We start from the raw sequence: 27,100 nt of genomic DNA on the forward strand, positions 1-27,100 counted from the left end.
GTGACATTAGTGTCTTAAAAATCTGAACAGATGGTTTCAGTCTATCTTTTGTTTGACTCTCTCATTGTTTTGCTGGATTTGTTAAGGCTATTGACAAACAACAATATTTTGTTAACGTTTAGACTTATGGCAGAAGTGTTCCAATTCAGAAGTGGAAAAAAAAGTTGTGAATGTCTTTCATCACAGCATTACAAATATGTTTTAAATAGTACTTGCTTTTTAAGAAGCAAACACAATAACACATTAACACCTTGTATATGTTTGTTTCTTGAGCATCAATTCACCATATTAGAATGATTTCGGAAGGATCATGTGACACTGAAGACTGGAGTAAGAGCTGCTGAAAATAGAAACCGTAATAATAAATCACAATATTACTGGTATTTTTGGTGAAATGAATGCAGCCTTGGTGAGAATAACAGACTTCTTTTTAAAACATTCAAAAAACTGGAGAAGAAAGAAAAAAGACAATAATATTTACATAAATGTGTTAATTGAATTGCTGGTATTGTGTAAAACTGATTCTTGGCATGTGTTTTAGTCATTTTACTGTCAGTGTTATGAGTACTTATTTTGGATTGTGTAACTGCAGTTTGAGCCCTTACTGTCAAAGGGGGAAGTCGTGGCCTAATGGTTAGAGAGTCGGACTCCCAATCGAAGGGTTGTGAGTTCGAGTCTCGGTCCGGCAGGAATTGTGGGTGGGGGGAGTGCATGTACAGTTCTCTCTCCACCTTCAATACCATGACTTAGGTGCCCTTGAGCAAGGCATCGAACCCCCAAATGCTCCCCCGGGCGCCGCAGCATAAAATGGCTGCCCACTCAGGTCTGTGTTCACAGTGTGTGTGTGTGTTCACTGCTCTGTGTGTGTGCACTTCGGATGGGTTAAATGCAGAGCACGAATTCTGAGTATGGGTCACCATACTTGGCTGAATGTCACGTCACTTTCACTTTCACTTTCAAAGGGTGACATATAAATGAGTGCAGTTCTGCCAAATGCAGATCCAGGGGCCCCAGTTTGGAACGATGTGACTGAATCACAGAACACGTAATGAAAGAACACAGTTATGGCCCACAGAAGCAGAGAAGAGGAGGCCGCCATTCTGCACTGACCTGTACTCATGTGGGAGTGCAGGGATAAATAAATAACTTTGTAAATAAATAAATAATGGTAGCGGTAACTCCAGCTTGGCCTGCGGTAGCCAGAAGGCGGTAAGTTTTCTCCGTCTGGTGTAGACATGAGAACTCTTTGATCAGGAGAGCATCTGAAGATTCACTCCACATCTGCACACGGGGAACGAGCCACAAACTGCCAAGAAACGTTTTAATGACGCCAGGATTAGAGAATGAAAGGCAGCTCCAGATGGTGGACGGTGCAGAGCTGCGTCCACGGTGGGGTTTTTTAACTGCATTTTTATTGATAAAATATGGGGTGAAAAATTGCGCAGGGCTTATTAGGCGTCCCGCTGCACTGCTGCTCAGCTGGCCAAGCTGTTCGCTATGGCCTCTGTCCAAACACGCTTCCATAAATTTTTAGCAGCGCCTTTAAATCTACGAGATCCCAGCTTGTTAAGCCCAACCCACACTCCTGTCCACCTCCCTCCAGTCTCCTTCTTTCCTTCCCACAGGCCTTGAATCCTCAATCCTAGCGTCCAACTTTTTTTCTTCTTCTTCTTAGCATTTTCACTTGGGCTTTTTGAATGTCTCGGTTGAAAGCTTTTGTTGGCTTGGTTTTGCAGAAGAGCAGGAGGATGGAGCAGGGGAGGTTTTGTTGGGGAGAGTCCCGCTTTTCAGGCTTGTTATGATGAAATGCCAAGCAGTGATGTTTAGCCTCTCAACAACTTAATTCCTGCATGATTTCATTAGTTCCAGGCCTTTCCTTAAGTGAAGCGAGGAACTAGGGTGATTAATCAGATACATGCGGCACTCTGTCTAAGCTACTGGCAGGAATGATCAGAGACTAAAATAGACACATGGCTCCAACAGAGAGAGTGTAGAGAGAGAGAGAGCGTATACATTTTCACTAGGTGTGAATGTCCTCTTTGTTGATAATTAGATTGAAACTGTAAGACTAAGTTTTACAGTTTATAAACAGCAGGGCGTCTCTACAAATTCTAGTTATGTGGCTCTTGAGTTAATTCTAAATTCTCACTGAGCGCCTTTAAGCTGAATGAGTCAAATGAGGCACCAACAAATGTAGAAATGACTGCATTCATGTTTTTATCCATTTAATACTGAATGTCTTAAAACAAGGACACATTTTTCTCCACAAAAGAAAGAAGTGTATAATTTGTCATCATTTTATAGATACTTTTGTTTAAGCTTAAGGGTGCTCTGAGTAGGGTGAGTTTTTATTCCATGTTTTCCAGTTACAACTTAAAAAAGTTTTACATATAAAGAGATGAATAGCTCTTTAAAAAGTGTTGAAAATTATTTACATGTACACGAAGAAGCCTATAACATGCTGTTTTATATAGGTTTTTCTTTCCATTTGTTTTAAGTTGTTAATTTCAATGAACATTAAACTTGTATGTCTGCAGAAAACAACGTTTTATATATGTGTGTGTTTGTGTATGCAATTAAACACTGGTAAAACATTGCTGGATTGCATATTCCAGTTATTAATTAAATTTCAAACAAATGAGTAATACTAACATAGTTCACCTATAGGGTCGATGTAGTGTGTTTATAAATCTCATTGAAAATCTACTTTATCCAGAGGTATTGTCGACCCTGATGACTGCTGAACATTGAAATTTTTTTCTGTCATATCCCTTAAGCCAGCTCAGCCAGATCATCATCAATAAGTGCTGTTGTGGCCGACAGGACTTTGAATAATGGCCATCAATTTGTCTCTTCACTCCTCAAAATCCATCCCCTTTTCTGTTTTCTGCCGACAGCTTAATGGACTAATCTGGAACTGTGAGAAGAGATTGAGTTATTGGATGTGTTATAATTTGAGAGTGATGGGCCCTGATGCCTCTACCACAGATGCCTACTTTTTGTTATGCACTTCTTCTATTCTTAGCCCTCCTTTTTTTTCCTGCTGAGGATAGAGATGAGGGAATGTTAGAAGATTTTGATGTTTAAAGCCCACCAGGCCTGGAATTCCCCAATCAATTCCTCCCGCCTGTTTTCCCCTCCATATTCCCTTCATGTGAAGCCCAAAGGGGGACTGTTCGTTCCCAGAGCACAGAGTGTCTGAAGCCCAGGACACATGAACGCCTCTGGGACTGTGAAATGAATGGAGAAGGGGTAATAGGAGAGAGTTTTGAGGGCTATAACATGAGTTATTTATCAGGTTTGAGTGTGTTCGTGTCTTAGCGAGCAAGGAAAGAAAATGAGTGAATGAACCAGAGATGAAGCTCAGAGTGCACTCAGAACTAATGCAGTACTTGATGACTCGTTGGATCAGTGCACTTTTAGGAAGTGCAGGTAAAGAGCAGGAAGAGCATTAACACCACAGCCTCAGGAGGAACAAAAAAGATGAATGCACAGCAAATTTTCACCACAGGACACAGAGTGAAATGTGTCACAAAAAAGGACTCCCACGATGAAATCATACATGATGAGATGAAATGAGTGCATTCACATTTGTGCGAGCTTGGAATAAAATATGTACTGTATCATGTCAGCAACAAGTAATAACAATCTAATGGACCATAATGGATTCCAAAAACAGGCAACAACTATTTTTGATGGCATCAAATTCTGACATCTCAAATTGACTCAAGATTAAAGTTTGTTTAAAGAACTCAAAGTCGAGTTTTGAGGCTTTTAGTTTGACAGTTTTGAGGCCATCTACTGTATATTCGTATATTATACTTGTATACCAATGTGGCCTATTCCTGCACCTGCACATGTGTTCTTCTTCTGTGTTTAGCGTATTTGATGTGCACTTTAGTAACAAATTAGAAAGTCGATTATTTGCCATTTACTGTCAGACTATATGAGACGTTGTTGTCATAACATGCTGCTATGGGTTGCATTTTGATTCAGACATGTCTGACGGACTGGCATTCTGGCATTCGCGAGCTTTATGCTTTCTAATCTTATCTCCACTTTTTTGCCTTTTATGTTGCAATTATTCTGTTTATTGTACAAAATACAAGTTTATATCAACAGTCCCATATTCATATATGTATCATTCCTGTAGAAATTATATATAGAGAGATTTGTCTGGTCGACTAGTAGTTGTTAATTTTAAGCATTAGTCAACTAATCACACGTTTATTAATAAACCATTTAAATCATACTAAAGAGCCTTTAATTGCCTACATACCCTAATAAGGGCTCAAGCGCACACATAAAGCTTGCCACAGCACACCGGCAGAAGTAATGATGGTGAATGTGTCAGGGAAAAACAGTAAGATTTAACTGCATTAACATTTGAATAATCTATTGATAAAGTAGTGTTTTCTGTGTTTTTGGCTTTAGAGATGAATTTGGCGATGCTGATTCGTCATCTCCACAGTAGTGGATGCGCCTGCATGCAAGTTTCATATGGATACATAATTTCATGATATTATTAGAGCACTTTTTATGAAGAAACAGTAAGTGTAGAAAAGGACGCATAAGACATAACAGCTGCACAGTCCATGTTATTGCCTTTAAAATCACCATTGAGTGTGTTCTCACTGGTCCATCAGGTTTAAATGTCTTTTAAATCTTTTTCCAGTTCAGGGACCCATAACATTACGGTGAACAACTGCAATTCAGACAAATTGTTTCATAAGGTCACTTCCTCTCCACTGTGCGCATCCACAGCAAGCCTTCATTGTCTGACTGTACAATCGTGTATGTGTTTTACAGTGAGAGAGAGAGCGCCAGCAATATTCTCATTATTTTTCTCCACCGACCTGGTTATTACCCCGGCTGTAAATATTAGATGTTCCTGGAACATTGTCTCTCCTTGTTAAGTGTGACCCCCCCATCATGCCTCAGGGTTAACAGTAAGAACACAGAGCGCTTTCATGTAAAATGCTTTGATGGAGTCTGGCAGGCAGGAGGATCCTGAGCTGGTGTATCTGTAAAGGCTGGTGTATCTGAAGTTTGTGCCCCATTGTCAGGTCGGTCAACTCAATGATCTGTCTCGTACTTGTCAGATTTTCAGAAGGACTGTTTTTTGATTCATGCATGTATAAACCCAGCATCTCTCCTTAAAGCTGAATGTTTCATTTGTGTCACTAGCGACACCAAATTAAATTGCAGCAATAACTCTTTCTCTACCGTTGACGGGATTTTCCATCACTTATTACACAATGCTTCCCCGCCATGGACTTAATCTATCCTTTCCATTCTCGTTTTAATTCTTGTCAATAATTAAATATGGCGCTACCCAGACTAAGGTCTCTTGACAAGTTATTCTGGCAATCTGCGTTTTCACTGTTATATGGTAGGGGGCGCTGTTACAGATCTTCTGATATAGTACAGAATCTGTGGATCCAAAAACAAGTGAAGAAGATCTGTGTAAACCAGAGCTGCGACCAAAATCACATAATCTCTTGAGTAGTTATTTACTTTGAATAAACAATAACTTTGTAACCCCTCAAAAAGTATGACCTGTATAGCATGATTGTGTGGAGTATGAATGTAATCTAGACATACTACAGTCGCCATGTTGTCATTATTATATATATATATATAATATAATGTAGAGCATTGCGTTACGAAGCGCAAGGTTGGGCGTTCGATTCCCCGGGAACACATGATAGGTAAAAATTGATAGCCTGAATGCACTGTAAGTCGCTTTGGATAAAAGCATCTGCTAAATGCATAAAATAAATTTTAATTTTAATTATATATATATATATATATATATATATATATATATATATATATATATATATATATATATATATATATATATATATATATATAGTACTGTACTAGCTATATGATTTATCCTGTAAATTCATTTGTTCAAATGCACATAACCACCTTATCTAAGACAATTTTAACTGTAATTGAACTACTTTAATGTGATGTTTGTAGCTTGACAAGCATAAGTTTTAAAGTGTTTTCAAGTGTAGTATTAACTACATTGCAAAAGGTGAATGTGGGTAGTTGTTACTTTAAGAATATATTTTTACCAAAAGTGACCATCAAAAATGGCATTACTTGGATTAGCCAAATGTAGTCAGGTTTATTTTATTTTATTTTTTATTTTATTTTTTTATGTAGTAAAACCAGTTTACTTCAATATTACTGTATGAAGTATTTTCAGGGTATCTAACAAAACATTTTTTTCCAGTGTTATAAAAATGCCCAGGTGCATCAGTCCATATGCTGAAGAATATGTTCTGAGCCTTTGAATTCTCTGACTATTCAAAAGAACAGAAAGACCTTGGTAATCATTAGTTTTGAATTTACGAATTCTAGCCACTCTTTTCAGAGGGTGTAAAAGACTTTAAGCCTTTTATCTGTGGCATAATGTTCTGTCACAAGCATTTTAACTTTGAAATAAAGTACGCTGGAATCACAATCCCTGACAAGTGTTTAACAGTGCTACAACGTTTTGGGGAGTAATTGGCCAATTTTGCAAGGTTCTTGCTACAACCCAATTATAAAAATCGTTATGTGGCTATTTTTCTAAGGACTTCTGGGGGGAAAAACACAGTGCTTTTAAGCTGGGTGCTGTTATTCATCATAAAGCAGGGCTAACAGTATTGTGTTGTATTAGATATATAGGTACAGTATTTAAATAAAACAGACTTCATAATGAATGTGCTATAATGGCACAGCAAGTGCTAACATAATACCATTTATTGTGTGCTATACCAAACCAATTGCCGTTTACCCAGGGCACCATCGCAGATTCTTTGAGATGCGTTCAGTCTGGCTGTGGACCACTTGTATTGATGTATATCTGGAGAAACAGACAATCTCGCTGTTGTGCGGCAGTCCCAGCTTTCAGTGGGTCAGCGTATAAGCCTCTGGGCCCTCAGGGTATTATTGTCGCATGAGAAGCTCTGGACTATGTGCATAAAGAACATATCTTATTCTGAATTCATTCTGTGGCCTTTTATGAAATAAGAAGCTGGATATTGAGATATTTGGCTGATGGTACTATTTTCCACTAGCAAGCACATGATTTCATTTCATTTTGTAAATTCCTGTGGACATGCATCTATTTCGCATCAATATGATTACGACTGCCACTGTTCTCTGTGCTTGTGTCTGAAAACATAGCACCAAAATGTGCACTTTATAAATTATGTGCAAAATGGTTATTTCATTTGTTTTTGGTTTGTTTTTGGGTTTTTTATTTTTTTTGTTTTTTTTTTGTTTTTTGATTTTTGGACAAAGTCATTGCATCAGAAACATGTTAAGCTGTACAATAATACTACTGCAACTTGATTATTACATTTTCTGAAGAAAATGTGCATAAAGCTTCTCAGTACACACATTGTCTTAATAGTCTGAAGGAAATGTAAGTGGTGTTTTCCTGTACAACACTTAGCATCACTCTAGTGATGTTGGTATAGTTGCCAGGGTGTTGCTATGCAATATGCTAATTTGGTCTGATATATAACAATTATAGATTACATTTTGTTCCTTAAAAATATTACTTTTATTCAGCAGATACACACATTGAGCACAAACTTATATATATGTGTGTGTGTGTACTATTTTAAATAAATTGCTGTATATGTGTGTGTGTGTGAGATGTGTGCACAATGGAGGGGCATTATAGGTAAAGACAGAGTGAACAAGGCTGCAGAGATGGGGAAAATAGCGTAACCAACTCTAGATTGCTAGTGACAGGCTGATACTTCAACACTTACGGCTGCAGCCTTGATTTAATCACAGACCTGTCATTTGTTATTTGTCTGGCTCTCTCCACCGGTGCAGAGCCTGATCAACGGTCCCTTCCCTTGAGTTCCATCCCTCCTCCCCCAGTGTTACATCTAAATCCTCCATACAAATTACAACCTCCTCTGCGTGCTGGTGAGCAGGTTGATCGGAGATGGACAGAGGAAGAAAGGAGTGGGAAGGGGGAAAAAACTGTGGATTTGGGAGAGCAGAATCCGCCCGAGGCCCACTAAAGATCATTAATAGGGCCGTCAGAAGCCTTGCCAGTTGGTTAGCTTCTCATAAATAAGAAATGAATTCTTCCGCACCTTCATTAATAATGACTGCTCTAGCTATTTTGTTGCAATGTAACCTTAAAGGAAAAAGAGGGGGTGGATGCTGGGAGGCCCCTTATTCTCACTAGTAATATGATAAGACAGGTCTCCAAATTAGCAATGAGCATGTGATACCAAACCAGAGTCAATTACTCCCTGAGCCGAGCGGAGAGTGTGTGTCTCACATGCTTTCGAAGGTGGCTGGGGATGCTCAATGAATCGAGCCGTTTTAAAATCCTGTGTTTTATAGCCGGCAGGACTGCTACAGATAATCAGGATTTCACTGTCTTATTATTATTGCATGCATCTAAGAGTGAAGGAAAAGGAGATGGTGGAAACGATCTCGCAATTTCCCAAAGTCCCCGAACGGGAGGTTAGGGGGTTGTCAGGGTCAGCGGGTGGGTGAGATTATTTTGGTTTAATTAGGTGAAGGGGATGATTATTTTATTAAGGTTGTGGTAAGCTGTCACAACGGTAGCAGTGAATGAGCTTCATTAACCCAGAGCTAAAATCATTATTCTGAACAAGGCTCAAACCCCAAGACCTGAGAGACTAATCAGAAATGATCTGATCTCGTTTTGTCCTGGCCCTTTCTTTAAGGGCCCATTTAACCATGTTTTACTTTGATCTCAACAGCCATCACTTCTGCTTAAACCCTGAAGGAACGTCTGTCTGTCTGTCTGTCTGTCTGTCTGTTTGTTTGTTTGTTTGTTTGTTTGTTTGTTTGTTTGTTCATCCATCCTTCCATCCACCCATCCATCGATACTGTAATAATAATGTTTCTTAGGTACCAAACAAGCATATTAGTATGATTTGACGTAAGTGACGTACAACACTTTTTAAATTGTTATAATATTTCCAAATATTATTATTTTAACATATTTTTGATCAAATAAATGCAGACTTGGTAAGCATACGAGACTAACTAATAAATAACTAAAAAAATAACTAAATTAATTAATTAATTAATTTTACAGATCCCAAACTTTTCTATGGAAGTGTGTGTATATACGATATAATGATTTCTATATGAATTACATTTATTTTTTATAGATCATATAAAGTATAATTAATAAATGTAAGTCAATATATAATACTTTTTATTTTATTTTTATTCATATTTTTTTTTTCATTTAATTATGTATTATTATTTATTTTATATTATTTTATTTATTTATTTTTTTGCCTTTTTTTCCCATACCAAAGTATAAAAGTAAAATAATACTAACTAACACTACCATTAACTTTTTTTGTAAGAATCTGTTTGAGGTTAGAAGTCTTTAAACCATGATGATTAGTGCCTAATTTAAAGCCTTTTTGAAAACAGGTGCATCACGGTTTATATTGTAAGGTTTAAAGGATATTTTGTTAGGTTTAAGGAGTATAAAATTGTTATATTCTGGTGTCCAGGTTCATGTGTTGGTAGAATAAGTTAAACAAATATTGGTGGAGTTCTGCTTTTGATGGTTTAAAGAGATTAACATTTAATGAAAAACAGGGTAACCTTTACCCTGAACCTTTTCACTTTCTTCAGTTCCTTCATGAGACCATTAATAACCAACTATACAGAGACAGGAAGCACAATCGTTTAGCCACGCTTCGGCCTTGACCACAGATCTGAAACGCTCCAGCACTCCTCCACATCATCTCTCCATGTTCTCCATTATTCCCTGTTCAAGGTGTGTTTCGACTTCCAAGAAGCAGCCATTGTGTGGATGACTTATGAAGTCTCCCAGAGGAAGTCAAATCTCTGCTGCATACTTGGAGCAGGTTCGCTTTGCCTCATTGCCAGAACAGCTTTATGATATGTAATCTCTGGATAGAGCCTAGGCAGGGAGATTCATATGTATTACTCATGTGCATTTCTCCAGCTCCTAACCTCTAATCAACTGCTCTCAGCAGCTGGTTTTCCTTAAGGTCCTGGAGAGGATTGCTGTTGTTACAAGCAGACATTGTGTTTCACCTCTGCAGTCCGAAATGCTGCATTCGTCGCCAGACACACAGGTATACAGTTATATAGTGTTTATGAATTAGTCTAAGAGAATCAGTCTGTGCAATGTAAAACAGAATTTACATTTATACATATGGTGGACACTTTATCCAAAGCAACTTGATGTGCATGCATAGGTTTTGCATTTTAGCAGTCCAGGTGTTCGCTGACAATTGAACCACTCTTTACCTGTCAATTGACAGGTACTATATAATGGGATGTAATGCAACAGGAAATAAAGTAGGACAGGACTTGATTTTGTCTGGGATTTGATTGGACCATCAAACAATGAATCAAGTTTTACAAGAAAAAACTTTTTTAAATTATACTGATAAAATAATAATAATAATAGTCTGAATGCACTGTAAGTCGCTTTGGATAAAAGCGTCTGCTAAATGCATAAATATAAATAGCATTTTTTTCTATTTTTCTATTGGTTCTTTGTAATTATTTTTGGAAATGTACTTGAAATCTCTGGAAAATAACTCAAGTAAATAAGGTCAGTTCTGATTTCATATAAAAATGTATTCCATTTGTTGATTTATAGAATATGCCACACAAAATACTGAACATTCTTACACTTATTACATCCTTGGTTGTGGATCTTGGTGTGCTTTTTAGAATATTATATTGCTTCAACTGTCTGGCTCTTAAACCTATTGCATAAAAATAACATCCTAGCAATGCTTGTGTATAAAAATATTGCCCGGCAGGCTTGGCTCTTGATTAATTAGTTCAATCTTTTTTTTTTTTTTTTTTTTTTTTTTTTTTTTTAGCCCCAGCTGCTTTCTAATTGGTAATCCACTGTAGTAGTCATTATCTAAAACCTCTTTACTGTGCCTCTAACTGTTAGTAAACCAAGAACAATTAGCTCTCAATAAGCTTGCATACAAAATCACAAACCTTTTGTTTCCTGGGGAATTGCTTATTAATATTCATGAGGTCCATCAGCAGACCTGGTGAAAAACATGCCATTGTGCATCAACTAAGCTCTTAACTAGATTTAGCATTCCTGTTATATTCAGAGCTACTTAATCCAGTAGCGTCTTTTTCCCCCCTAGTTTTTTTTTTTGCCTCCAATCTCCAATTATGAATGATCACCTCCTTGCTTGCTGTCATCTGCTTGTTAAGACCAATATTGAAATCCTCGTGTGGATTTATGCGGTGAGATCTGCAATGGAAATCAGGCACATCTGTTTGGAGATGCCGGTCTGGAAAAGAGCGATTGCTTCTCCCAGAGGATCCGCGGCGGCATCACTCCTCAAAAACACCAGCTCGTCGGTGACAAGTAAACCCAAATCATCACTGATGTTATTTATTTTCAAATGTTCCCCGCTTGACAGACGACATCTTGTTCCGCGCCCGTCCCACGGGGCCCTGCGTCTGTGTCTGACGTGTCTGGCTGACACCAAAGCAGCAGGAAGTCACCAGAGACATGTTTGGGAATTTGTCACGAGCCCAAACACACATGCGCACCGAGGTTGTTTACACACCTACGGATCTGTCGAGATGACTGTTGCAGTTGTCAACATTTGTGGCAGTGCGGTGTGACAGTTCCCATCGAAATGAGACTGTGATTGGATTGAAAAGATGTAAAGGTATAAATCAGTGAAATAACAAGGAACGGGTGGGTGGAAAGTGCAAATGTAGGCCACCTTTCCCATTCATTCTGCTTTTTAGGTGCTTTAGATCAGCTCAAATCAGCTTTTGGTAAGTAGTCCGAATGATCCAACCTCTTCCGATTTCAGTATTAATTTAAGGGAGATGATAACCTACTGCAAAATTATATTATAGCCTGTCAGAGAAGCCAGATTATGTGCCGAATGGACCGTTCCAGTCAAAATTCTGGATGCGACACTGTGCCAAAACAAACAGGGCGACAAAGTCACTGTCGCCACATTTTGATCTATTGCAGTACACACTTACTTCCATGACTTTCACATCTTGGCAACAACTGGGTCGCTGCTAGAGAAAGAGTGTGTGTGTCCATGTCTCTAAGAACCAGGATGAGCGAGTGAGCGTAGCGGCAGGTAAACGAGGCGTGAGCACAGGGTCCTGCTCCCTGAACGCAGCACTCGTCAGACAGTCCATTTGTCAAAGCGCCCCAGCAGAGCTTTCCAAAAGACCGCGTCACTTCCAACCCCTGCGGGGAAACCCCACGTCTACATCCAGGACAGAATCATAGTATCTAGATTCTGAGAAGCATAAAGACTAATATGGACCTCATGGAAGGTAGAATTATGCTCAATGTTGTGTTGCAGCTGCTGGCATGATGTAAAATATTTTTGTTTTATAACAAAAACTACATCAAGTTTATGCTGCATCAATAAATCTGTCATTGGTTTCATTTATTAGTCCTAAAAGGGGAAAATAAATCAAAATACATCTTGACTGTGGTTTTGTTAGCTTGGAAAGAACACATTGTACTCGGTTTAAAGCCTCGTTCAGACTGTCAGCCCAAATCTGATTTTTGTGCAAATCCGATTGAAATCTGGTCATATTTAGATAGTCTGAACAGCAATGAACTACATGAAATCCAATTTTTGCAAATCCGTTTCGAGCTACATTCATATGTGGTTTGAAATCCTTAATCAAATCGGATTTCTGGAAATGCATTTCAGTCTGACTGCTCAGATTTTTTGTGTAGCTTTTTTACGTTCTCACACCACATAAAACACATCAGACATTATTTGTAGAAAACATGCTGAACAGTCTTGCAGAAACAAGGTTCTGTTCTTCCGAATAGCAAGTCAAGCGGAAAATGACAATATATTTCTAGTCTACCCGCCTCTTAGAGTTATGAAACCGGCGAGACAGCAGCACGGAATAAAGCTGCATATGCAACTTCCTACCTTTATCTCTGTCCCTTATTATAATCTATCGCGACGGGAACATGTTAACATGTTGCAAGACAACATCTGTATTGCAAACTGTATTGCACTTATTGTTGTTTTTAGCATAGACATACCAGCACAATTTCATTGCCATAGAAACCAATGCAGATATTGAGTAAAACGCCATGGACACACAAATCGAAAACTGAACAGTTGCGATACACTGTGTGGACAGTCAATCATTTAGATTGGATTCCAATTGGATATGAAGAAAAATTGGATTTGGACTGACAGTCTGAACAAGGTTTTATATTAGGTTTATTATAAATTCTGGTTTAAATTAAATTTAAATTATTGTATTTAGGCTTTAAATTCATAAAAGTTAATTAGTAAAAAATATCTTGATGAATTAAATGTGAAAGTATCATGAACTTTTGCTGGTCACAGAGCTTATTTTCTGCAGTAGTCCAATAGGTTTATGTCTAGGAAACAAGGCCGATGTTAACTTCTGGGTTGGCCCTCAAAAATATGTTATTCCTGAAGCCCTCCATGAAAACAGCTGCAAATGGAGGTGGGGAAAACAATAAAGGATATGCAAGAAGGTCTGAAGATAAAGAGGACCTCTACAGGTCAGATTTGAAAAGCCAACTGCAGGTTCAGTTAATACCATGAGTTTGGGATGGGACTAACTGTTCTCTTAACAGTGGCAGACAGGAAATCTTTGGGAAACACATTTGGAAACAGTGCTACTTTTTCCAATTGCATGCATTGTCTTTAGTGGAAAGGATATTCTACATTACACTTTTAAAGAAGCCAGAGGCTGAACATACTATTGTTATACAATAGTTAGATTCTTGACCTGTTTTAATAGATCTATGATATTTGATTTTCTGTTAAGGCGCAGATGCCAAATGTTTGTAGGTTAATGATTCACTTTTAAAATATGCATTTGATGCTTCACACTCTTCACTGTGTGCTTGCCATTTCCTAGTGGCTGTGTGGTGCCAAAACGAGTATTCCTCTTGTCTTCTTTTGAGGTGTCCAGCCAGAGCTCTCAGTAGAGACTCATTTATGAAAGCACTCTGCTGGCTGGCCCAGTCATGCACTGGTGCTTTGGACATCACTTCACTCCACTAATGGTCTTACTGGGAGAGGTTCTGCATCCTGGCCATCCATCAATGTGTCAGGATAGGGTATGTGGAGATACTTCAGTGTTTTACTTTTGTGTGTGTGTAAGAGAGAGAGAGAGCTATCCAACTATCCATCTATCTATCCATCCATCCAGACTGAGCATAGACGATTTCCACCTATAGTTTTGACACTAAATGAATGACACTAAACTGAATGCAAAAAGAATGATTGTTTTCAAACAGGTGGCCCTGTCCCAAATTCATGTCATTTGTTGAGCCTATGTTATGTCTAGAGTGTAGTGTTTAGACTTTTAACTGACTGACATTTTGTTGTCCCTGCACACTAAACTGAATGGAAGAAAATATTTTTAGCATCTAAAACTGACACTGCAGCTTGAAGAGACCGCAAACTCAGGGTTTGGGCTACTTGATTCACTCCAAAACTGCTGTTCGTTTAGACTCAACCGTCTCCTGTCCTCTGCTCTATTGATTTACCTCTGTGAACTTGAATGTGTACAAGTCTCTCTTTCTTTCTCAGCCTTTCTCTCTCTATGATGCACTACTTGTCCTTGGGAGTCGTGTGTGTTTGGGCCGAGTTATGGTATAAATCAGATGAAAGGTAGAGACTGGGCCTGCAGGGTTGTGACTTCCTCTGGAGAGTACTACAGCTCCAACTGAATAAATGGGAAGTGAAATGGCATATGGAGCCATAAAGTGCTCAGACTAAGGACTAGGCCACTGTGCTTTCCAAGCAAATGAGATTAGATTTACACATGCAGCCTTCAGATTTAGAAAGCTTACACTTTGCATAGCCTTCATGACTTTTTTTTTTATTTTTATTTTTTTGGAGTTTACAGATACTGTATGTGAAATTTAAAGCAGTTATTTAAAGGAATTTTTCACCCAGAAATGGCACTATACCTTTCAAAGCTATTGGGGGTCAGTAAGGTCAGTAAGGCTTTTTTGAAAGAGATTAATACTTCTGTTTAGCAAGGACACAATTAATTGATCAAAATTATTGTAAAAAGTTCTATATTGATACAAATGTTTCTAATTCAAATAAATGCTGTTCTTTTGAAGTGTCTATTCATCAAAGAATCCTGAAAATGTATCATGGTTTCCAGCAAAATATTAAGCAGCATAACTTTTTCGACATAGATAATAATAATTTTATAAATTTGATTGATAAGAAATGCTTTTTGAGCACCAAATCAGCATATTTATCAAAGATTATTTTCTGTAGAATCATGTGAAACTGGAGACTGGATTAATGGCTGCTGGAAATTCAGCTTTGTAATCAGGAATAAATTGCATTTTAAAATAAATTAAAGTCATTTTAAATTAATAACATTTCACAATATTACTGTTTACTGTATTTTTCTTCAAATAAATGCAGCCTTGGCCTTCAAATAAACTACCATAAAGTATAATAAAACTACATTTGTCCATATGATGTGTATATTAGATTTATTATACAATCTGAGACAATATTTCAATAGTATATTTCAAATAGAAATAGGCTAATCTAAATCTAAATTTTAGCCAGTGTTCACATGTGTTTTGAGAGAAAGAGCAGAAAAATGAGACCACTAGAGGACCCAGACCTGAAGTTGTTTAAAAAGCAATTACATGACTGCTTTCTACTTCCTGTTTAGTGGGATGTTACAGACTTCCAGTCAGAGAAAGGAGGAACGGATGGGGTAATAAGGGTGAAATGGACACCATAGCATTTTCAGACATACCCTCAAGGAGAGGAGGGCTTCTCTTATTAGGTAGAGAACAAGATTTATTCCTTTATTCCTACCATGGCTTAAAAATAGCCTTAGTCATTTCCATATGTGACCCCAGGTGGGAAAAGGTTGACAGGGCCTTTCCAGGCCTATTAGCCTCCCTGCCCAGATTAAGAGGCCATAGTCAAGGGCTGCCGGGATGGGGTCTGCACCCTCTTGAGCTCAATTGGTTAGAATCACAGATGGGGAGCTCCTCCGAGCCCGAGAGTGAAAGAGAGACTCGCTCGATATGGAAAGCTTTAGAACAGAGGGGATGGTGTTTCTATGTTCCTCAAGGATGAAATAACTTTGCCTCCGATGAAAGTTTTTAAACCTTAAATAAAACTCAGCACTGATGATTTTTAAAACAGCAGGGTTAATGCTTGTTTGTCTTTATGATCAGGCTGCAAGGGAATAGACATTTCCTTTCCTGTTTCCTATTAACTAGGATTTGGTAGCTTGTGGTACATTTTCTACTGCTTCTGCCATTTTTTTGCTCATTCTGATAACTTCAAGATTTATTTCTGTGTAATCACTAGGAGTAAACCTAAGATAGGTTTCCTCTGGTGTTTTACAGATTACAGCTTTCTTACCAAGCTCTATTAATTTAAGTAAATCTTGCGTTTGTGCTCACCAAAGGCCACAATAGTTACACTTTGAGAGCTTTGAGAAATCAAAGAACTGTGCACAGACATGTCATGTCTATTCAAACTTTACATTTGTATTTTAAATGCAGCTTCCAAAAATGAAAGGTCGTTGTAGGCTAAAAAAGTGTTTGTCTACAACACTATGGCAGAAATCACTCCTGCATATTTGGTCTGCCCAACTTCTGCTAGTCATTTTACTCAAAACTATGACTTTTCCCTTTCTTTTTTTCAAACAATGTAAATGTTGTCAACAAGGTCAGGCGCAACTTTGCTTGCTTCTGTCTAACATTTGTATATGGAACTGATTGGTAGTTTTGTTTTTGCGCTTTGGTCATGGTGCACGATGCCCCTGAGGGCCTGACCATGCAAATGGTTGTATCATGACCATCAAGGAACATCATGACATTTCCAGGGTGAACATCAGGTATCTAAAGAATTTTCAACTGTGAAACAGTCAGATGATTCCTGGAGGCCGTTGGTTCCTTTTCCTCAAAAACTGAATGGCGAAACAAAAATAGGATGATAGCATATATCCATTTTCATTGGAGCATTAATGCAAATGTTTGAACACGTAAACATGCGTGGAAAAAAAGCTCTTTGCAAGGTCACAATCCTTTTGATTTTATCAGTGCTGTGGTTTCACATATAACCGATAAAGTTTGCAATCTCCTCGAGCACAGTCAGATGTCAACTGCTGTTTTTTTGTCCCTTTTTCCAGTGTGTAGCAGACAGACTTAATGCCTCCCAGCATGGCTGCACTTAGTTAGTGGATTTTAGAGTGTTACTGAGTTTAAATAACCTGTAAAGTGTATTTGCCAGACAGCTCTGCATTATGGGCCTCTCCCCAGGCTGCTGACAGTGAGGGAATGGGTTCATACAGAGAGACAAGAAATAAAAAACAGTTACATTTTGTCTAATATTTCATTCTGTGGATAAATGAATTAGGTATTTTAGTTGGCATGAATGGTATGAGGTTTAGCTGTGTATATTGTGCAAAATGTCAAATCTGTCTATCTATCTATCTATCTATCTATCTATCTATCTATCTATCTATCTATCTATCTATCTATCTATCTATCTATCTATCTGTCTGTCTGTCTGTCTGTCTGTCTGTCTGTCTGTCTGTCTGTTTGTCATCCATCTGTCTGTCTATCTATCTGTCCATCCATCACTCTCTCTCTCTGTCTCTCTGTCTGTCTGCCTACAGGTATCTTTTTGTCTCTCTGTCTGTTTGCCTGTCTGGTATTTTTCTTCAGAATTTCTTTGAACAAGAGTAAATAGAATTAAAACGAATTTAAATTCAACTTTGAACTGCAATCCTTCATCCTGTTTGCTTCCATGTTTTAAATTCAGAAATTAGTTTGTCATTTTAAAAGCATTCTCAATCCAAGCCACACAACCCTAGTTCGTACAGACATTGGCCAAGGGTTTTGTGTGTACATATATATTGGTGTGTATTTGCGGGCAGGTATCTTTTAGTATGAATGTTTTTCTCTTTGCTATTATATTCAGTATGTGTGCATGTGTAGTCTCTGCACATATTAATAAAACACTAGTGGCAGGCATGCTTGTGATGCATTCTGAGCTCTGGGTAATACATTATGGAACAAAGAAACAAAGGACCAGTATGAACTCAGTGTAGACTGTTTCAACCCTTGTCTCTAGGGCTCTGTAACACTAATTAGAGAAAAGGCCCTCTTGCCCTCCGTCCTCTTTATATTTCTGTCTCCTTGCTCATCCCCCCATCCCGATGGATTTGAGGAGGAGGTTGGCAAGGGCACCTCCTCCTTTCAGATGAGTGTCGGGGGTCTTTAAGTGATGGTCCCACAAGGAAAAAGAGGGGTAAAAGTCATGTCAGGCTTGTGTCCAGATGGAGGAGGAAGAAAAACATGGCTGTGGGAGTGATTGAGAGAGTCTTTTCTGGGAATGCTAACATGCAATAAGAGGCTAATCCATATTAGCTGCACAAAAGCATAGCAGATTAGCGTGTGTGTTCATTAAAATGCATTAAAAACATTTTGATGTGACCTAACAGACCACAGAATGAGAAGTTCAAGGGAAAACAGAATTCCACTATTTTGTGTCAATCTTCTGCTTTCAAGATTAGCACCAATGATATCCCCTTCAATTCTTGGGAGATTCATCTATGTTGTCTTTACTTTGTTTTTTAATTGTTGGTCTGTGTGGAGAGAGAGAGAGAGATTGTAGAGGCTAACATGGCTATGCTAACCAGCATCAAATGGGGATGTGAGGGTGTATAAATTATTATTTTTTTAAGTTGTTTCAGGATTTTATGGCAGTGCCATCGCAACAATGTTGCAAAATTGGATGTGGGTTTTTTTTTTTTTTTTATGTGATGTTATTACGCAGTATCTTAGTATTCTTTTTAAAAGCTCAAATAGTGCACTTAACTTTTTACAAAAATCCCAGCCTAGGCTCATTGGAAAAACTCACCTCTTGCTACATTTTCACTCAGACTCCAAAAACCTACCAAAAGTATGTATACAATACACAGGTCATGATGAACCATCTTGACTAGTCCTGTTGAACCAAGCTAAAATGGTATGGTTGCTTCAGCAAATTTGTTTTTATGTCATGTTTGGATTTGTTAATACTATAGGTTAGGTTTAGGGTAGGGTTTAGTATAAATGTTATTTAGGTTTAGATTTTATTAGATATTGTAATAAAATAGGGCTACACCAGCACTTTTTGGCCCTGTCTGCTGTCTTGTGAGCACAATATGGAGGAGTGGAAAGCAGGAAAATTGTCTGTTCTGTGCCCATTTGATATCTTCTTTTATTCCTTCTAGGATAGCTTTGATTCTTGTTAAGCCAACATCTTGATTTTTGTTAAGCCTACATTAACTGTTCATAGGCTTCAGCGCCTCAATCAAAGACTCTTTCCCTTGTCTGATGGGCCTTGAGAAAAGAGTAGACATGCATTTTTAGATGCTAAGTCTTTGAAAGCATCAAGGTAAAGTGCTAATAGATATAAAAGGGGATCCCTCTAACAGCATAAAGCAGGCATTGGCAGCAGAGAAGAAGATTGTTTAGCCTGCATGACTAGCATCTGCTAATGTGATTTTCTTAGGTGTGCGATATTGACTGCACTCTCTGATTTGACAAATAGTATTGCAATATTTCGGGTTTCACTTAACTAATGCATCATCTTTGCAGTAAGCAATAAGCGTTTTGCTGATCAGGCATCATCTGTGAAATACATATCTGGCCAATGGCGTACTTGACTCAGGACTCCACGTAAGTGTCTTGAAAGCATTGTTACTGCAAGCCTCTCAACTGTCTCCATCTGTATTTGTCATGTTTATAACTGCCTCCCTTTTTCTTATTTTTTTTTCTTATGCACCACCATCTTGATGAGAGGCATCCACCCTGTGTTTCATTTCCGTAATGGCCTCGGTTGACTGTATATCAGATGCTGGGTGATTTAATCTGCCACTTTGCTGTTAATGCACAGAAAGTGACTCAAATTTCATGGCTGCTGGAGTCAACCGCTGCTTTATTGTTATTAGCGTCATGCTATTGTCACCACCTCTGAATGCAATAAGCATAAAGCAGCTATTCTTCCTGGCGAGCGTCAAAGGGAATGTGAGGGACAAGCTGTGCATGGTTTGTATGAAAAATTGAAACCTGAATAGGGGATTCACATCCCTGGCATGACTGCTGCTCACTGCTGATTAAATTGGGGAAGGTTAATGCAACCAGCCTGCAAAGTTGCACCCACTACTACAACATGCTTAGAGTGCACAGCTTGTTTTTCCTCATGACTTCTCATTTTTCTTTCAGTCAACACAGAATTCACAGTTCACCTGAATTTGATTAGCTGACCCCACGGTTTGTTTATGTTACGTTTCTGAGGTCGATTGGTGTTCCGAGTCAGTTCCCAGTTCGACCACGGTTCATAGAGCAGGGCCGTGTAAACAGCTAGCTTGTATTCGGTAATTCAATTTGAAATCTACTGTCATAAATTTAATTTGATGATTGTAATGTGATATTCCTAACTCAATTCATTTCATTTGCTTGCTGTTGATTTGCTATTCACTGGAGGATTTTTCTTCCTCAACTTCACTTTTCCTTTCCATCACCCTTGTAAATCTTGATTTCCTTTTTTAACTTGTTAAAATTAAATGTCGGTTTAATTTCAGCAAAGTTGTAAGTTTAAATAACCTGAATGGTAAACATTATTCACCTTTTTTGGGCTCTCCTACAGTGCTTTACAGGTTACAGAAACAAATATTTAACAGTAATTAATATTAGGGCTGGGTAAAATGTTTGATTTTTCATATAACGCACTGTAGTCTGATTCACAAACCGATGACTCTTTCGAGTCATTTGTTCACTTTAACGAATCATTAAAAAAAAAGAGTAACTTTGAGTTAGTCTAATGAATTGTTCATTGAATGAACTCACTTTAATTTAGTTGTGACTGTATCAGGAAATTTGTATTGATACCCTGGACTAATTAATAAATTCAAGAAAAAAATACATTTACAAAAAATTTTAAATCTTTCTCTGTCCATCCACGTAGCTTTTTTTTGTTTGTTTTTTTTGTTTTTTAATTTCCACAGTTGTTTTGCAATTGAAAAAAAGAGGTGATCTGGTCATAGATTTTGAGCACCAGTTGATTTAACAGTGTTGACATAGTGACCTCTGCTTAGCTGAAAAGACTCAAATTGCCCATCAGAAATCAGTCCTGTGCTAACGCAGCCTCCAGTGTAACCATGCCATTGTTTCCCTGCTCTTAAACCTTCCACTCTTTATCTTCTTTTTTTTTTTTTTTTACATCCCTTGCTTTTCCTCAAGGGGGCTTATTATACACTTCTGGAGCTCTATGAGGAGGCAGGGAATCTCTCAGTGGGAAGCCTGAAAGCCCAGTTTGCGGCTGGGGTAAGTCTGCAGGAGCATCTGCTGCCCGCGGCTGGGTTGGAGCTCTGACGCGTGGGTCTGGAGAACTATTTCAGAGCCGCTGTAGTTGTAGTGAATGCCAGCAGATTAACATATCTAACATGTTGGATGAAGGCAGGGCTGTTGGATGAAAAAAAAAACAGAAATGCTTGTGTCCGCATTCAGATCTACTAGCGTGAAATGCAGCAACATATGGTAGGCGAAGGGACACACGTACTGCAGCCAGAAAAATCACACTCGATTTTCCCGTCCTTTGTCTTTCCTGTTTTTTCTTCCTGTTGCACTCTGCCTCTTCCCCTCATTTGTGTCAAACGTGCATGCAAAGTGGCTTATGCAAATACTCATGTACACAAGCATGTAAAACCATATGGATCTCTCATAGTACGATAAGAGATGGCACACAGCACATACCCCACACACACGCGCTTGCCTGCACAAAGAGAAAGATTTATTTCTCCATTCTCCTCCCCTTTTTCCTCTCTTCCTGGCCTGACACAGCCCTTGGATCTATTCCCAGAGCTGACCCCTTAGTGGGGACATTGATGTAGGCTTGCTAATGATGAGAAATGGAACCATAATGCCGGCTGTTAAACCTCGGGGGCGCACAACAAATGTGCTTCCGAGACCCAGCATTTGTCTCTGAATAGATTAAATCCTAGCTGTGGTAACCTTATATTTAATCTCTCTACCTCTCTCTCTACCTCCCTCTCTCCCTTCGCTGGGCCAGTAGCTTTTCCTCATGATAAATAATACTTTATCATCCTCTGCCGCAGGCGCAGCCGGACTGCTTTAACTGTTGCCATTCCGGAATAACAATGCGATGCTTTTGTCTTTACGTGTGTCATAATTCAATCGCACATGGGATGACGACGCTGGATCTTTAGCATTTCGTTCCACATTTACATGCCATGCAAGGCCCATGAGCATTTTACCTGGGCATCCAATTTGGATGTTCTCTGTATGGAATGATAGCATTCCAGCCGATATGAATAATGTAAAGAATTTAGAACACATGTTGTTCAATTTAGTCTGCCTCGTTGTCTTGTTAGTCTCCTGCGTTCAGCAGGAAAATGAGAGCAAGTTATATTAAGTCTCTCTGAGGAGGTTTTTTTTCCATCCAATCAGTGTGAACACCTTTTTTCTGTGACATTGTTCTGAAAGCACTCAGAAAGCGAGATCATATCCTTGTTATTCTCCTAAGAAAAAAGAGTGGCAACGATACAGAGATCTGATAAATTGGCGCCACAACATATTAAATTATCAATGCACATGAAAAATTCATTCTAGAATGCCTTTCACACTTTCTGAGTCAGTGCGTAATTTACTTTTATCTTGTTAAGGCAGGGAAATTTTATTATGGAAAAATAATGCCACTGTTTTTTTTTTCCTCCCTAGACTCTCTCTTTCGCTCCCAGATTCTCTCTCTGATCCATTTTAAATGATTGCAGTAATGGTGCAGAAAAATAGGCTGAAAATGAGAAATCGCTCATGAGTAGTTATAAATATTCATGTGAACGATAACTATGTTGGGCTGCTTTTCTGAGTTCTTCTGTTGTGAAAGTCTGTCCCCACCACAGAAACGTCTTATCTTGATGATTCATGGTTAGTCTCAAAGTTCCTCCAAAGTTCTGAAAGGCCGTGGTTCTAGAATGTTTACGTTTCCAAATTCCGTACTTGTTAAATGTGCATTTCTTACGAAACATGATTGGTGGAATGTGCAGTATAATCGTGTGCAGTCTTAAGCCAGACCGAACGACTTCAAAAGGCATCATTTTGTTGCCATGTGGTCAAACACTAACCAATGATTAAAGAAAATTTGTGTAAGCGCTTTGATAAATCACTTTCTGTATTTGCAGAACAGAAATTTGGAATGGCTTGTTTCATGAAATTTCAGATGCTGATTTGAGTGATTTATAGCCACAATTTTAAATCACACTGTGTATTTCTTCTTAATAATAATGTGGTTGTAATATATGTTTAACAGCCTTTCTTAACAAATTTCCAGTAAGTCTTTCCAAATACACATACAGTATCCAATCCACTCATTTATCTCTACTAAATGACTCTGTCACAAGCAGAAACCATGTAAAGTAGATGCAAAGGTGTTTGGGAGCGTCCAAAAATGGCCATGTTGTTCTCATCTGTCACTTTTTTTTTTCTTTTTTTTTTACCATTTTGATAACCAAAAATGAGTGTAAGGAGGTTAAGAATGAGGACAGAATATTTGTACATGAACAAGATTCTGTCATTAAGCTAATGTTATTTCAAAACCTTATGCTGTTTTTTGTTTTTTGTGCAACACAAAATGAAAAATTTAATGCTTTTCCCTTTCCATACGTTGACAATAACAGTGTCCAAAAGCTCCAAAAAAATACAAAAACCCCTTAAAAGTAGCTAATATGACTATACGGTATATAAGTCTTCTGATGCCATATCTGTGGGATTTATGTAATAAAATGCCTCCTAGTTAATGTGCAGCTGGATTTGAACTTATGAACCGAATCAGTTTGATTCTTAAACACATTGTTCTTTTTTTTTTCTCTATTTCCCTTTTTTTCTTCTTCTCTAGTTGAACCAGTTGATTCATTGCACAAGTCTGACTGATCTGAGTTCTTGTCATCTGGAGGCCAAGAATATTAATTAATAACAACATACAATTTAGTCTGTTCTTCACGGAAAGCTATTGTATGCCTTTCAAGGACTTGGAATGAAGATTTGTGTTTTTTTTTTTATTTTATTTTTTTATAAAGCGTAGCAGATGTGCTCACTGTGAATTCATATGGGAAAAAAAGCAATGTGACATTTCTCCTTTTGTGTTCAACAGAAGAAAGAAAGTCTCATGATTTGGAATGACATTGGGGTGAGTAAATAATGACAGATTTTTCATTTTTGGTGAACTATGCCTTTAAACCTGCCTCATTTATGCTGATCTGCCATGTTTGGTGATGCAAATTGCTGTAACTTGCCCAAGGTGTTCCATCATCAGAGGGGCATAATTATCTTCGGCAACAACCAATATTGGATTGTTAAGCCTGAGGATGAGATGCCCAATGAGGCCTGCGCTCGTTCTTACTCTCTGTCTCTCTCTCGGTTGAGCTCTGACAGATGAATCTACAGGGAAAGATAGCTGAAAGGCAACCTGAGGCAACTGGAGCGTCTTTCTCTCTCTCTGCTTTTTTTCTCACTCTCCCCATCTCTATGCCTAGCTTGGTCTCTCCTCTTCCTTTTCTGTTTTTGACTTTATATCACTCAGAACGTATGTGCATCTGATGGAGCTTTTGTTGCAAACCAGCTTGCATTGTCGGAATTGTTCTTTCAAGCTTTACATGACTTTGAATTTCCAGTTCTGCCCTTCATTCCGTAGATCTTCTCTTCCCATGATAGTACAGTAGCTAGCCAAAGAAAAGTTGAAATCGTTTTTCTGTCATCAGATTTGCCTAGTAGCAAAAATGGATTCCCCTGGCAAAGTGAAAACCTATTACTGTCGACATATGGCACATCTGCAGTGCTAAACTAAAATTCGGTTTGTCTCAGTGCTAAGGTTAGTGCCATATTCATAAAACATATTCTGTGCAGGGTTCTTCAGAGATGATATTTCAGTGTTAAAGAACAATGATTTTGTTGTACAAGTTTGTAAACAATGTGTTTATCCATGCATTGTCCTCCCTTGCTTGACTCAAAGGCCTCAAGCTGTTGTTGGTACTGAGTTTTTTTTTTGTTTTTTTTTAGGAATTATACTTGCATGATACTGTCTGTAGCCGTTTACAAGATTTGATTTTCTCATAGCAATAAACCATTAAAGATAATATGACAATTGTTCCATTTGGAGGACCTCAGATATACCTCGTTCATGATCTCTCAGTTGTCTTTCTGTTGGTTGTCAGTGTATGTGCGTCTCCATCCCATGTTCTGTTTTTCTCTAACTGCCTGATGGTTTTAATAGGAAGTGTGTAGGAAAGGGGATGACCTATAATCACAATCAGCTGGTAAATAATTACAAGCTGTGCATTCCATGCAGAAACTTCCTAGAAGCACCACAGACATTGAATGCTTTATGGGGCAGGCTACACTGTTTAGCCACTTGTCGAAGCAAAACAAGAACATTGGTTGGTTAGTTTGCAACACTGTTTTAGTGTTTAAAAGATGCCATTTATTTGGTTTTGATTAAAGCCAGCCGCAGCTTAAATCCCTTGGAGATAAAATTGCTTTGATTCAGTCAAGCTGTATTAAATTGTCTGCAGAGTGTATAGGTCAAGCCCTCAATAAAACACAAGATGTTCAGTTCTTCTTTCTGAAAACAGTTAATAAAGGTTTCTCTTTAGATGGTGTGTCCTTTACGCCATTTATTTGATTTGACTGCCAAGCAAATTTGATCTCACAGAATTGACCCACTTGCGGATTAGATTCAGACTTATCATCCTTTTCAAACACAGATTCAGAAACTGTCGGAATCTAGTTGTGATGAGATGAAATTGTCGCAAGGGTGACATCTCAGTATCTGGGATTTTGAGTGAAAATTTCAATTGCACAATTTCTTGTTTTTTACAGCAGTATTTATATATATATATATATATATATATATATATATATATATATATATATATATATATATATATATTATGCAAAAAATTATCTTTTTTATAATAGCTGTTGGATGAACTAAGTGAATAAAATCACATTGGGAATATACTAAAGCAAAGATTGAAAAGAAAGAGAGATTTGAAATCAAAGTATGTTGTTGGTGTAGGGCAATTTTATCAAGTGATTTGTATTGTAATTTTGTAGAATTTATTAGGTCTAACTATAATATATTTTGGACCAAACCACAGTAAAGGTATAATATCCCTATGAATATGTTTGTGAACAGCTCACAAAACATTTTGACATGTAGGGTATGGAAAAGTTTAGGAGAAATGTGGTCATTTTTACATTTTACATTGAAGTCGTCCGTATGATATTTATAAATGTCTGCTAGAGTGAGATTTCATTATTAAAAAAAAAAAAAAAAAAATAAAAAATCCGCCTGGTATGATTTAAACTATCCGCCTCTCATACATCGATTGCTTTGGTCTTGTCCTGTGCACGTTTTTTTTTTTTTTAACACACCCAGCGGAGTGGCCGCTTGAAGCGCACTTCAGCTCGCGCTCACGGAACACTCGCTCCCGTATGTGCCTGGAGAGCCTCGCGCAACGGAGGCGCCGGACGCGCTCAATTCGTGTGGAGACTTTTAAAACCTTCCAGATACGTCGAAAACGAACGGATTCGCTCAGTTCATCGATATAAACGAGATTATCAAGTGCTCAGATCCATGGAATGTTGTTCCGCGGTGTTTTTGCCTGTGAAATCGAGCGGTACTTCTGCTGGGAATCTATTGTTAATGATCTGTCATAGGAGCTTACACGACTTGGGATTCATATCTGTCGCCTTCACCTTCCCTTGACTAAAAACCTGATTCTTTTCACCTGAGTGAGGAATGTATGACTCATTGCTGGACAGATATCAGTCTGTCTGATCTGTCGTTTGAAAATATCCTCCGCTTCTGACAGCTTTCGCCACCGCAGTCGTTAAAAACGTTCCTCTGAAGATTTATTGTTGGGACAGGTTCGTAATTCTTGTCCGCCTTCAGCCGGTAGAGATCTGCGGGAGCTCGGAGAAAGAAATCTGCCTTAGCTTACATAAGGC

The 27,100-nt window shown here is 38.2% G+C and overlaps 1 protein-coding gene across 13 annotated transcripts in view; it reads left to right on the plus strand.

The window, feature by feature from the left end:
• Positions 1–27,100, plus strand: part of LOC109090335 (autism susceptibility gene 2 protein homolog) — a 292,074-nt gene that overhangs the window by 204,397 nt on the left and 60,577 nt on the right. For 10 of the 13 annotated variants that reach the window (XM_042753647.1, XM_042753662.1, XM_042753671.1 and 7 more), the window contains one exon: positions 24,243–24,278. The exons of the other annotated variants lie outside the window; for them this stretch is intronic. In XM_042753647.1, the coding sequence (XP_042609581.1) occupies positions 24,243–24,278 (36 nt within the window). The remainder of the gene's footprint in view (positions 1–24,242; positions 24,279–27,100) is intronic. 13 annotated transcript variants of the gene reach the window in all.

This window comes from Cyprinus carpio, chromosome A5 (genome assembly GCF_018340385.1).
Source record: "Cyprinus carpio isolate SPL01 chromosome A5, ASM1834038v1, whole genome shotgun sequence".
Classification (NCBI taxonomy): Eukaryota; Metazoa; Chordata; class Actinopteri; order Cypriniformes; family Cyprinidae; genus Cyprinus; species Cyprinus carpio.